This window comes from Macaca mulatta, chromosome 19 (assembly GCF_049350105.2).
Source record: "Macaca mulatta isolate MMU2019108-1 chromosome 19, T2T-MMU8v2.0, whole genome shotgun sequence".
Lineage (NCBI taxonomy): Eukaryota > Metazoa > Chordata > Mammalia > Primates > Cercopithecidae > Macaca > Macaca mulatta.
This window is the reverse complement of record NC_133424.1, coordinates 67,313,005-67,327,224: the sequence shown is the minus strand read 5'-3', so window position 1 is coordinate 67,327,224 and position 14,220 is coordinate 67,313,005. Positions and strand designations below refer to the sequence as shown.

Genomic DNA, 14,220 nt, shown 5'->3' with positions numbered 1-14,220 from the left:
CTGAGTGTGGCTGGGCTGTAGCTCTAATACCTGCGTACCTGCTCCATCACCCACTTTGGCAACTTCTACTCAGTGGACCCAAGAGTACCAGGTTAAACAGAGGAGATGCAGGCCAGGCGCGGTGGCTCACGCCTGTAATCCCAGCACTTTGGGAGGCTGAGGCAGGCGGGTCACCTGAAGTCGGGAGTTCGAGACCAGCCTGACCAACAGGGAGCAACCCCGTCTCTACTAAAAATACAAAATGAGCCAGACGTGGTACACATGCCTGTAATCCCAGCTACTTGGGAGGCTGAGGGAGGAGAACTGCTTGAACCCGGGAGGCGGAGGTTGCAGTGAGCTGAGATAGCACCATTGCACTCCAGGCTGGGCAACAAGAGCAAAACTCCGTCTCCAAAAAATAAACTCAAAGCTTAAAAAGCCCTTAACGTCCATATGTCTTTTGACTTGCAAAGTATCTTAAGCTCAGTTTCATGTTAAGTAAATAAGTAATCTATGTTTCTTCTACATAAAGATTATTTTAAGCCAGCAGTAGACTATATTGCTTGTGAGAATTTCTGGAAGTTCCCACACTTCTAGGAAGGGGCTCTTGGTTCTTGCCATGGTATTGAAATACAACTCAGGCTGGGTGCGGTGGCTCATGCCTGTAATCCTAGCACTTTGGGATGCTGAGGTGGGTGAACCACCAAGGTCAGGAGTTTGAGACCACCCTGGCCAACACGGCAAAACCTGTCTCTACTAAAGATACAAAAATTAGCTATGTGTGGTGGTGTATGCCTGTAATCCCAGCTACATGGGAGGCTGAGGCATGAGAATAGCCTGAACCTGGGAGGCGGAGGTTGCAGTTAGCTGAGATACTACACCACTATACCCCAGCCTGGGCAACAGAGCGAGACTCCATCTCAGAAAACAAAACAAAACAAAACCCAAAACCCCAACAAAACCCAACAAACAAAACACAATCCAATGACAACTGGCTCTCATGAGCAGGTAGACAAGCAGCCATGGCTGGGTGCAATGGTTCATGCTTACAAACCTGGCTACTCAGGAACTGAGGTAGGAGGATTGCTTGAGCCCAGGAACTGGAGTGAGCCATCACTGTGCTGCTGGACTCCAGCCTGGGGAACAGAGTGAGTTCTTGCCTCCAAGGAAAAAAAAGGGCTGGGTGCAGCGGTTCACGCCTGTAATCCCAGCACTTTGGGAGACCGAGGTGGGTGGATCACCTGAGGTCAGGAGTTCGAGACCAGCCTGGCCAACATGGTGAAAGCCCGTCTCTACTAAAAATACAGAATTAGCTGGGTGTGGTGGCGGGAACCTGTAATTCCAGCTACCGGATCAGTCTCCTACAGCAGGTCCACGTCATTATGTTTCCCCTAAACCTACCACCCCGGAGGAAGCCTGATGGGGAAGTAAATAGATCATACCGGAGTGTCTGGAGGGTGCCAGGACGTGTCAAGGTTTTAAACAGCATCTTCACTCCACTAGACCCCAAGGGATTCTGGCCCAGGTCCAGAGTGATGAGGCTCTGGTTGCAGCTGAGGGCAGAGCAGAGGTCTTCACAACTGAAGGGAGGGATGGAACATCCCCACAACCTGAGGAAACACAGAAATGAGCACGTTGATTCAGCTGGTGCTGATCGATGCCCTCCCATAAGCCAAGCACAGCCTCGGGGCTTGGGGACCTGCATGACCAACACAAGTCTCAGGCCGGGCGCGGTGGCTCACGCCTGTAATCCCAGCACTTTGGGAGGCCGAGACGGGCGGATCATGAGGTCAGGAGATCGAGACCATCCTAGCTAACCTGGTGAAACCCCGTCTCTACTAAAAAATAAAACAACTAGCTGGGCGAGGTGGTGGGCGCCTGTAGTCCCAGCTACTCGGGAGGCTGAGGCAGGAGAATGGCGTGAACCTGGGAGGCGGAGCTTGCAGTGAGCTGCGATCCGGCCACTGCACTCCAGCCTGGGCGACAAAGACTCCGTCTCAAAAAAAAAAAAAAGAGACTTAGACATAGACTAGAACTATTCCTTTAACTACCTTAGTGAAAGCTCGGTTGACTCTATCCGAGTCCTCTCAATTACCGGTTTCACTGATTGCTTCACGTTAGCCACAGATTCAATAAGGTCTAAGTAGAGGAAGTTGAACTTATAAGTTAACTCACCACAGACATCTCAAGTTGCACAGTGGTTTGCTCAAAGCCTCGCACAGGACCTTCACTCCGGTAACTCCTATGTGATTCAGTCCAAGATCCAAACACGACAGGCTTGATTTTTCTTGGAGGAGCTTTGCGAGACTGCAGCAGCCATCGCTCGTGATGTCGCAGTTCCACAGCCTAGAAATCAACCACAGGAAGAAAGCAAGCCTGAACCTGTGAGTTCTCACTGGTGTGAGACACCTTCGACTGAGCCATGGGTTTTAGACACGCTTAAGAGACAACGGTGACCTGGAAATGGAATCATGGGGTGGCGTGGTGGACAGAAGAATGGCCTCCCCAAGATGTCCAAGTCCCAACTTCTGGCACCTGTGAGCAAAAGGGACCTTGCATCTTAGATGTGACTGAGCTTCTTAAGATGCTTTATATCCTGGTTTATTTGGGTAGGTCCAGAAATCACAGGGATCCTCGTAAGAGGGAGCTGACAGTCAAAGCCAGCAGGAGGTGACGTGATAAGGGAGCCAGAGCAATGTTTGAAGATGCTCTGCTGAAGCTGGAGGAAGGGCCACAAGCCAAGGAATGCAGGTGGCCAACAGAAGCTGGAGAAGTAAAAAGGATCCTCAGCGGGCATGGTGGCTCACTTCAACCTCCGCTTCCCGGGTTCACGCGATTCTCATGCCCCAGTCTTCCGAATATCTGGGACATGCACACGTGTTGTGTGTGTGTGTGTGTGTGTACCACCACACCCAGCTAAATTCTATATTTTTAGTAGAGACAGGGTTTCACCATGTTGGCCAGGCTGGTCTCGAACTCCCGGCCTCAGATGATCTGCCCATCCTGGCCTCCCTAATGTGCTGGGATTACAATTCTATTTCCTAAATTCAGTTGCTAGAGAGGTAGTGTCTTACAGGCAAAAGACGCCAGCTCAGACTCCAACGTATCTGGTAGTAAGATCTGAGATACCAACCAACACAGCTTATCAGACAGATTTCACCTTAAGTTCTGTTTTCTTTCTTCTGTCTCAATAGAGTTCTAAACCTTAACTATAATTTGAACTATAATGCCCACATCTTTGGGTCCCAAGCAAAGCATACCACTAGCCGAGGGACACAGGACCTGGAAGGGCCATGGAAATAGAGGGCAGATTGGAGCCCATGACGACAGAGGAGTGAAAACATCCCCCCAAATCTTAAAGGTTTGTGAATGTACAGAAACTTTTTTTTTCTGAGACAGTCTTGCTCTGACGCCCAGGTTGGAGTACAGGAGCACAGTCTCGGCTCACTGCAACCTCCGCCTCCTGGGTTCAAGCAATTCTCTGCCTCACCCTCCTAAGTAGCTGGGATTACAGACATCCGACACCGCGCCTGGCTAATTTTGTATTTTTAGTAAAGATGGGGTTTCACGTATTAGCCAGGCTGGTCTTGAACTCCTGACCTTATGATCCATCTGCTTCAGCCTCCCAAAGTGCTGGGATTACAGGCGTGAGCCACTGTGCCAGGCCACCTGTCCTGTGATTTTAGTATTGACAGGAAGATCATATTGAGCATGTAGCTTCCAATAGCTTCCGTCGGGAGTCTGAGCCTACGATGGCCCAGAAGACTACCTGATTTGCAAATCATTAAATAAATGAATTCCATTTACAACCAATTGCATGCAATTTATGTTACACAATGATAGGTCTAAGAACACAGATTAAGAGAAAACACAGCGTGGGGCGAGATGGCTCATGCCTGTAATCCTAGCACTTTGGGAGGCCAAGGCAGGCAGACCTCTTGCGCTCGGGAGTTTGAGACCAGCCTGGGCAACATAGCGAGACCCCATCTCTAAAATACATGCATAAAGAGGAGGGAAAAAAAAACCCCTGAAAACCAGCTACATTCTCCAAATCCCTATAGAATATTACTACTACTACTACTACTACTACTACTACTACTACTACTACTACTTATACTTTTTTTCCTATCACCATCTCCCCAGATCTCACCAGTTGTAACCATTAGCATCACGCTTGGGGCATTTAGAGGAATTAAGTGTTCTCATAACCACCCTACTAGAACCCAGAGGTGGGGGGCTATGTACATACACACACACACACACAGGCAGCCAGCTATGTACACACACACACACACACACACACGCAGCCAGTGCAGACTTACACCAAGGCCTGCAGTTTACACTCGGGGTAGCTCAGGCCCTCACACAGAAACTTCACCCCTGTATCCTTGAGGGAGTTCTTGGCCAAGCACAGGTGTGTCAGCTCCCGGCTGACCACCAAAACAGCAGCAAGGTCCTTGCAATTGGCTTCTGTCAGGTGACAGTTTTCCAACCTGCAAAAGAATCACAAATGGCAACATGGTTGACATTTCCAACTTCAACCTTCTCGGCTATCTCCAAATGCCAGCATCCGAAAGCCCCTTCTTGTGAACGCCCCACCCTCTGTCACACGCTGGTGATCCTATGAAGGAACAGGAAGGAGAGAACAAGATTCACAAGCCATCGGCCTGGATCTAAACATGGGAGCAGCTGTTCACATCAGCGAGAGGTTGCAAACAGCCAAGTCAGGCGTGACCACGCCCCGTCTATGGCCCCCGATCGAAACCACAGCTGCTCTGGAAGAAAAGGAGAGACTTACGACAACCTCTGCAGGAAGCACTTTGGGTGCCTCAAAGTTGTGTACAGCAACTTGGCACCCTCATCCAGGAGCTCATTGTCGGAGAGGTTTACGCACATCAGGGACCGGTTGGCTTCAAGGGCCAAGGAGAGATCAGCCCACTGCTGGGTGGCAGCAGAACAAGACACCAGCCTGTGGGAGAAATGGGAACAAGTTTTTTGTTTTTTTGTTTTTTTTTTGAGACGGAGTCTCACTCTTGTTGCCCAGGCTGGAATGCAATGGCAGTCTCGGCTCATAGCAACCTCCGCCACCCGGGTTCAAGTGATTCTCCTGCCTCAGCCTCCCGAGTAGCTGGGATTGCAGGCATGCACCACCACGCCTGGCTGATTTTGTATTTTTAGTAGAGACGGGGTTTCTCCACGTTCGTCAGGCTGGTCTCGACCTCCTGACCTCAGGCGATCCACCTGCCTTGGTCTCCCAACGTGCTGGGATTACAGGCGTAAGCCAGCGTGCCCAGCGGAATACGTTATTCTTGAGAATCTAACCACGGAATCATCTTTGATTTATATCTCACTGGTTATGTTACACCCCGACTTGAATTATCTGGAGCAGTGATTGTCAAAGGATGGTCCCCAGACCAGTGGCATCAGCATTGTCCAGGAATCAGCTGGAAATACATGAGCCTCAGTCAACCTGACTCAAATGTTGGATGCAGAGTCCACTAACCTATGTTTCATTGTTTGGTTTTTTGAAAGGGAATTATGCTGTGTCACCCAGGCTGGAGTGTAGTGGCATAATCTCAGCTCACAGCAACCTCTGCCTCCTGGATTCAAGCAATTCTCCTGTCTCAGCCTCCCGAGTAGCTGGGATTACAGACGCGTGCCATCTTGCCTGGCTAATTTTTGTATTTTTAGTAGAGACGGGTTTTCACCATGTTGGCCAGCCTGGTCTCAAACTCCTAACTTTGGCCAGGGCAATGGCGCACACCTGTAATCCCAACACTTTGGGAGGCCGAGGCGGGCAGATCACGAGGTCAGGAGTTCGAGAAACCCCAGCTCTACTAAACATACGAAAATTAGCTGGGTGTGGTGGCACATGCCTGTAGTCCCAGCTACTCAGGAGGCTGAGGCAAGAGAATTGAACCCAGGAGGTGGAGGTTGCAGTGAGCCAAGATCACTCCACTGCACTCCAGCCTGGGTGACAGAGCAAGACTCCATCTCAAAACAAACAAAAACTCCTGACTTCAAGTGATACACCAGCCTAGGCCTCCCAAAGTACTGGGATTACAGGTATGAGGCACCATGCCCAGTCCACTAACCTACGTTTCAAGGTGCTCTGTGTTCATCCGGAAAATGTGTTAGAATAAATTCGTAAGAAATGAGTGGCTGGGCATGGTGGCTCATGCCTGTGATCCCAGTACTTTGGCAGGCCAAGGCAGGTAGATCATGAGGCGAGGAGTTTAAGACCAGGCAGGACAACATGATAAAACCCCGTTTCTCCTAAAAATACAAGAATTAGCTGGGCAGGGTGGCACGTGGCTGTAATCCCAGCATTTTGGAAGGCAGGTGGATCACTTGAGGTCAGGAGTTCGAGACCAGCCTGGCCAACATGGTGAAACCCCATCTCTACTAAAGACATAAAAAAATTAGCTGGGCGTGGGGGATTCCCGAGGTCAGGAGTTTGAGACCACCCTGGCCACCAGCATGGCGTAACCCTGTCTCTACTAGAAATACAAAAATACAGCTGGGTGCCTGTAATCCCAGCTACTCAGGAAGTTGAGGCAGGAGAATCACTTGAACCTGGGAGGCCGAGGTTGCAGTGAACCAAGATTGTGGCACTGCACTCCAGCCTGGGAGACAGAGCAAGACTATCTCGAGAAAAAAAATAGATTAGTGACCCACATCTTTAATTTACTCGATGTTCCCCCTCACCCTATACCCCATTATTCTCATGTAACAAAGAAAAGAGGGTAATTGTAGTGGTTAGTGACGACAGCAGCCACTATTGAATACATGGGCTTGGATCTGGTTTCATTTCAACCTTCAAATACCTGTGAGACGTACAGTATCCCATTCAACTGACAAGAAGATCCCATTAAGCAGCCTAGGATCATTATCAGTAGAGCCAGAGCAATTTTTTTTACCCTCGAGATGGAGTTTTGCTCTGTTGCCCAGGCTGGAGTACAATGGCGTGATCTTGGCTCACTGCAACCTCTGCCTCCTGGGTTCAAGCAATTCTCCTGCCTCAGCCCCCACGAGTAGCTGGGATTACAGGCGCCTGCCACCATGCCCGGCTAATATTTTTGTACTTTTAGTAGAGATGGGGTTTCACCATGTTGGCCAGACTGGTCTTGAACTCCTGACCTCAAGTGATCCACCCACCTTGGCCTCCTGAAGTGCTGGGATTACAGGCATGAGCCACCGCACCCGGTCAAGATTTTTTTTTTTTTTTTGGAGATAGTCTCGCACTGTTGACCAGGCTGGAGTGCAGTGGTGAGATCTCAGCTCACTGCAACCTCCGCCTCTCAGGTTTAAATGATTCTCCTGCCTCCGCCTCCTGAGTAACTGGGACCACAGGCGTGTGCCAACACGCCTCGCTAATTTTTGTATTATTAGTAGAGACGGGGTTTCACCATGTTAACCAGGCTGGTTTCTAACTCCTGACTTCAAGTGATTCACGGCCTCAGCCTCCCCAAGTGCTGGCATCACAGACGTGACCTACTGTGCCTGGCCCAGGGGAACAATGAGGCCAGTGACCACCTACTATGCCAGTGTGGCCAAGTGAGGCTCCACGGAACCCCATGACACATGATGGTTCCCATCACCTGGGCAGCCACGTGGAGAGCTTCCCAAGGGGAGAGCTCTCAAACCAGAGGACTAACAGAAAAGGGGGAACTCGATGTTCCTGAAGGGATCTTGCTTGAAAAATGTCAATAGCCGGTATTCTGAATCATCATACAGCAGAAGCATGAACCATGGTGAATGATCTCTGACAGAAGCTAAAGATTCTGGGCTGGGCACGGTGGCTCACGCCCCACTTTGGGAGGCCGAGGAGGATGGATCACCTGAGGTCATGAGTTCGAGACCAGCCTGGCCAATGTGATAAAACCCCATTTCTACTAAGAATACAAAAATTAACCAGGTATGGTGGCGCGTGCTTGTAATCCCAGCTACTCAGGAGGCTGAGGCAGGAGAATCACTTGAACCCAGGAGGTAGAGGTTGCAATGAGCTGAGATCATACCATTGCACTCCAGCCTGGGAGACAGAGCAAGACTCCATCTCAAAAAAAAAAAAAGGGAACATAAGGATTCTGGCTGGGCACAGTGGCTCACGCCTATAATCCCAGCACTTTGGGAGCCTGAGAGGGGGCAGGTCACCTGAGGTCATGAGTTCAATACCAGCCTGGCAAATGTGCCAAAACAGTCTCTACTAAAAGCACAGAAGTTAGCCGGGCGTGGTGGGTGCCTGTAATCCCAGCTACTTGCGAGGCTGAGGCAGAATTACTTGAACTCGAGGGGCAGAGGTTGCAGTGAGTCAAGATTGTGCCATCGTACTTCGGCCTGGGCAACAGGGCAAGACTTCATCTAAAAAACAAAAAAAAAGATAAAGATTCTGGGAATTTCCTCAGATTCAGGGTCCTCACGTATGGTTGTCCAGGTTGTTTACTGCTCAAGGCAGGTAGAAACTCAAGTTCAGCCCATGCTGTCTCCTGGGTCATCTGCCTTTAGTACTGTTTCTAGTCAGAATAACAAACTTTTTCTCATTTACACAAAATTGCCACATAAGCTTGTGGTAGCTGTTCGTAGGACGAAGGATTTTAACGATGAAGAGATATACCCGAGATATCGCAGGTTACATTCTGGGTGTCTCAAGACCTCACACAATGCAGGAAGCATATCCTTCTGGTCAGGGCCTTGAAGGGTCAGATGCGTTACAGTCTTGTGACCTCGAAGAGCTAGGCAGAGGTTCCGATAAGCATCAGCTGGGAAAATGTTTTTGAACCTAGGGAAAACAAAAGTGAAATCTTGAGTGTCTATACCTGTGGGGAAAAGAAAGAGATTAGCCTGTTACTGTGTCTATACAGAAAAAGTAGACATCAGAGACTCCATTTCGTTCTGTATTTGAGATGCTGTTAATCTGTGACCCTACCCCCAACCTTGTCCTTGCAATAGACATGTGCTGTGGTGACTCAAGGTTTAATGGATTTTGGGCTGTGCAGGATGTGTCTTTGTTAAACAAGTGCCTGAAGCAGCTTGCTGGTTAAAAGTCATCACCATTCTCTTAATTTCAACTACCCAGGGACACGTACATGGCCAAAGGTCGCAGGGACCTCTGCCTAGGAAAGCTAGGTATTGTCCAAGGTTTCTCCCCATGTGATAGGCTGAAAATGCTGCTAAAAGGTTTATGGAGATATTTGCATATGCATCTCAAGGCACAGCATTTTCCTTTAAACTTATTCATGTCACAGAGATCTTTGTTCATGTCTTACTGCTGATTTCCTCCCTACAATGATCCTATTGTCCAGCCACTCCCTTAAGATGGTAAAGATAATTATCAATCAATATTAAGGGAACTCAGAGACAGGTGCCGGCGTGGGTCCTCTGTAAGCTGAGCGCCGGTCCCCTGGGCCCACTTTTTCTTTCTCTATACTTTGTCTCTGTGTCTTTTTTTGGTTTTTTTTTTTTTTGAGACAGTCTTGTTCTGTCGCCCAGGCTGGAGTGCAGTGGCCGGATCTCAGCTCACTGCAAGCTCCGCCTCCCGGGTTCCCGCCATTCTCCTGCCTCAGCCTCCCGAGTAGCTGGGACTACAGGTGCCCGTCACCTCGCCCGGCTAGTTTTTTGTATTTTTAGTAGAGACGGGGTTTCACCGTGTTAGCCAGGATGGTCTCGATCTCCTGACCTCGTGATCCGCCCGTCTCGGCCTCCCAGAGTGCTGGGATTACAGGCGTGAGCCACCGCGCCCGGCCTCTCATTTCTTTTCTCAAGTCTCTCCTTACCTAAGGAGAAAGGCCCACAGGTGTGGAGGGCAGGCCACCCCTCCATATACCTATGTTGTACTTAAATAGAAACTAGGGGCTCAATATATTTAGGCTATTTTTTCCATGTTTAATTTTTTTATTTTAAATCTTTATATAGATTTTTTTTTTGAGATGGAGTCTCACTCTGTCGCACAGGCTGGAGCGCAGTGGCACGATCTCGGCTCACTGCATGCGAACTCCACCTCCCGGACTCAAGTGACTCTTACCTCAGCCTCCGAAGTAGCTGGTATTACAGGCGCCCGCCACCACGCCCGGATAATTTTTGTATTTTTAGTAGAGGCGGGGTTTTGCCATCTTGGCTAGGCTGGTCTGGAACTCCTGACCTCAAGTGATCTGTCTGCCTCGGCCTCCCGAAGTGTTGGAATTACAGGTGTGAGCCACTGTGCCCGACCCCTAAAAATTACTTTCTACGATTATCCCACGAGACAAATTTAAGGACAGGACTCTCAATTCTCTGTGTCTTCAGCACTTAAGAGTCTACGGGCCGGGTGCGGTGGCTCACGCCTGTAATCCCAGCACTTTGGGAGGCCAAGACAGGCAGAACACGAGGTCAGGAGATTGAGATCATCCTGGCTAACACAGTGAAAACCCGTCTCTACTAAAAACACAAAAAATTAGCTGGGCATGGTGGTGGGCGCCTGTAGTCCCAGCTACTTGGGAGGCTGAACCAGGAGAATGGGAGGTGGAACTTGCAAGTGAGCCGAGATTGTGCCACTGCACTCCAGCACTCCAGCCTGGGCGTCAAGTGAGACTCCATCTCAAAAAAGTCTATGACAGGAATTTGAATATTGTTCCAATATTAAAATTGTAACATTTTCACACCCTTAGGATTTTAGTTCATGAATTAGTGTCTACTTACACCAGTCTCTGGAGATGACAGTTGTCAGAGGCTATCTGTTCACACAGGATCTTTACTAGGGAGGCACTCAGAAAGCTATTATTGATTTCTAGACCCATCAGATCCTTATTTGAGCCAAATATGGAACAAAGGTCCGTCCAGAAAGGAAGCATGTCCTGATCATCCTGGGATCTACAGGGAAGAGAAAGGGGTTACATCAATGTAGGTTCATCATGGCTGAAGTATTTAGGGTTTCTCTGGGCATATACCCCTAACAAATAAGTAGAAATAAGTATAACTGAAAGCTGGACCATTTAATCTTTTGGCACCACCATCAGACAACTCAACAGCCAAGAAGCATCACAGAAGAAAGAACCTACTCTTACACAAAAATCCAACAGAGGGTAAAAATAAGTTAAAATGCTAAGCACATCACTGATAAAAGAATACAGGCCGGGTACGGTGGCTCATGCCTGTAATCCTAGTGCTTTGTAAGGCTGAGGCGGTGGGATCACCTGAGGTCAGGAGTTCGAAACCAGCCTGGCCAACATGGTGAAACCTTGTCTCTACTAAAAGTACAAAAATTAGCCGGGCGTGGTTGTGGGTGGAGGTAATCCCAGCTACTCGTGAGGCTGAGGCAGGAGAATCAATGAACCTGGTGGGGTGGAGGTTGCAGTGAGCTGAGATTGGGCCACTTCACTCCAACCTGGGCAAAAGAGTGAAACGCTGTCACCAAAAAAAAAAAAAAAAAAAAAAAAATCGTGAATATACATGTCAATAAAAAATATTTAGGCAGGGTGTATGGTACCTCATGTCTGTGATCCCAGTTCAAGACCAGCCTGGGCAACATAGTGAGATTCTCTTTCAAAAAAAAAAGTCACTTAAGTTAGCTGAGCACGATGGTGCACACCTAATACTTGTCATCCTAGGTACCCAGGAGCTTCACTTGAGCCCAGAAGTTTGAAGCTGCAGTCAGCTATGATTGCACCATTGTACTCCAGCCTGAGCAACAGAGCAAGACCCTGCCTTAAAAAATAGATATTTGGGCCGGGCGCGGTGAATCATGCCTGTATTCCCACTTTGGGAGGCTGAGGCAGGTGGATCACCTGAGGTCAGGAGGAGTTCAAGACCAGACTGGCCAACATGGTGAGACTCTGTCTCTACTAAAAATACAAAAACTAGCCGGGCATGGTGACAGGTCCCAGCTACTCAGGAGGCTGAGGCAGGAGAATCGCTTGAACCCGGGAGGCAGAGGTTGCAGTGAGCCAAGATCGTGCCACTGCGCTCCAGCCTGGGTGACAGAGCAAGACTCCGTCTTAAAAAAAAAAAAAAAAAAAAAAAAAGAGTCCAAAAAGAGGGAATTCCTGAGCCTAAGCCACAGCACATAGGAGGCTCTGGCCTCTTCCTAAGGGCGCATGGGATGAGGTTAAACGACCGGTCGAGTGAAAGGTTCCTACCTCTCAGCCTCAGCGTTGGATTCAGACGCAGCGACATTCTCCGGGAGCGTCTCCTTTTTTATCACCTGCAGTGACATTTTCTGCAAGTTTTGACAGTGCTTGAAGCAGAATGAAGACGGCGCAATGTCTACTGCATTTAAGTGCAGGGATATTTCTTTGAACTGAGCCATCACCTCCTTCACCAGCTCGTCCTCCTGAGACTCGTACAGACAGCAGAGGAGCTCCCTCAGGTCTGCCGCAGTGAAATGTCCATTCTTACGACTTACGTCGCATCGCAGCAATTCCTGTTTGATCTCTGGTGACATCCGCCAGCCAAAGGTGGCCTCCAACTCCTTGACTCTCTTCTCATTAGCCAGGCCGAACAAGAAGCGTCCTGCCTGGATCAGGTCGGGGTTCTTGAGTCTTTCTTCTCTGGAAAGCAGCTTCTGCACGTCCCCAATGTCCCAGGCATGGCCGTCCCTGTCCTCCTCCTCCTCCTTCTCCAGGGCGTAGAACAGCGCAGTGAGAAACTGCTGGAAGCTGAGGTGGATGAAGGAGTAGCAGCCTTTGGCGACTCCGTCCTGGCGGAGGATGTCTCTGTCCAGGAACAGGCGGAGGTCGGACTCCTGCACCCCAGCGCTTTCCAGGTCCTCTCCGTGGAGCACGGACATCTGCGCCCACAAACTCTGCGCGGCCAGGAGGCTCAGCGCCCGCAGCGCGCCCCGGAGCTGTGCGCCCTGCGGGAACTGGCTGCAGAGGAAGCGCAGGAACAGCCCCGTGCTGGTGAGGCAGGTGGGGGCCGGGTCCTCCCCCTTCTCCATCTGCAGCTTCAGAGTCGTACACATGATCCAGCACACCGCGGGCGCCGAGCCCAGCTGGAACAGGGCCGCGTTGCTCCTCATCAGCTCAAAGGCACGCATGGCTTGGTCCTCATCTCCAAAGTGTCTCAGGAAATAGGCCCTCCTGTCCTCCTCCAGGAACCCCTCCACCCTTATGTAGATGGGCTGCTCTGCCAGGAACCGGAGGTCCCTCAGGGCCCTGGGCCGCGTGGTGACCAGCAGGGTTGCCTTGGGTAACATCTTCCTCTTCAGCAAACTCCCCAGGAGGACCGGCACCGGCTTCTGCTGCTCCCAGTCCCCGCAGATGTCCTGGATCAGCGCCCCAGGTGGGGCTCCCAGCTCATCGAAACCGTCAATCACAAACAAGATTTTCTGTGCTTGGGCTAGGATGTGTGGAATGTCATCCTGCAGTTCAGGCCAGTCCCTGAAGACCATCTGTGCAAAACTGCACGGGCCCAGGCGGCTGAGCTCCCTGCAGCTGAGGTAGAAAGCGTATTTGAATTTCTGGATGAGGTTGTCCTCTGTCCAGTCCAGCATTAGTTTATTGGCCAGCGTGGTTTTCCCAAGGCCTGCAGGACTGTGCAGCACCACTGTGTGTGAGAAGGGCCCGGGAAGCACCCTGGGGTTGCTGAATGGGATCAGCATCCTGTATCTCTCAGCCATAACATGGACCTCTTTGCTGTCTCCAGGCCAGCTCTGCCACATCTCCCGGAACTTCGTCTTCAGTATAAGCCTGTACCTATCCTCGTTATCTTTGGTGAGGAGGGAAGGGAGAGGATGTAATCAGTTATCCATAGGGAACACCAGAACAACAAAACGTCTTGTGTTGGCTGGGCGCGGTGGCTCACACTTGTAATCCCAGCCCTTTGGGAGGCCGAGGCAGGCCGATCACCTGAGGTTGGGAGTTCAAGACCAGCCTGACCAACATGAAGAAACCTTGTCTCTACTAAAAAATAAGTTAGCTACTCAGGAGGCTGAGGCAGGAGAATGGCGTAAACCCAGGAGGTGGAGCTTGCAGTGAGCCAAGATCGCGCCACTGCACTCCAGCCTGGGCAACAGCGTGAGACTCCGTCTCAAAAAAAAAAAAAAAAAAAAAAAAAAAAATAAGTTAGCTGGGTGTGGTGGAGCACGCCTGTATTCCCAGCTACTCGGGAGGCTGAGGCAGAATTGCTTGAACCTGGGAAACGGAGGTTGCAGTGAACAGAGATCATGCCATGGCACTCCAGCCTGGGCAACAAGAGTGAAACTGTGTCTCAATACATACATATATACACACATACATACATACACGCTTTGTGTTACATAGGAAAGTT

The 14,220-nt window shown here is 50.0% G+C and overlaps 1 protein-coding gene across 5 annotated transcripts in view; it reads right to left on the bottom strand.

Annotated features, from left to right (window-relative positions):
• The window catches only part of NLRP2 (NLR family pyrin domain containing 2), a 31,837-nt gene that overhangs the window by 1,224 nt on the left and 16,393 nt on the right, over positions 1 to 14,220 (bottom strand). For 4 of the 5 annotated variants that reach the window (XM_077976032.1, XM_077976034.1, XM_077976035.1 and 1 more), the window contains 7 exon segments: positions 12,090 to 13,659; positions 10,654 to 10,824; positions 8,594 to 8,758; positions 4,778 to 4,948; positions 4,302 to 4,472; positions 2,155 to 2,325; positions 1,422 to 1,589 (listed from right to left, as the gene is read on the bottom strand). In XM_077976032.1, the coding sequence (XP_077832158.1) occupies positions 1,422 to 1,589; positions 2,155 to 2,325; positions 4,302 to 4,472; positions 4,778 to 4,948; positions 8,594 to 8,758; positions 10,654 to 10,824; positions 12,090 to 13,659 (2,587 nt within the window). 5 annotated transcript variants of the gene reach the window in all.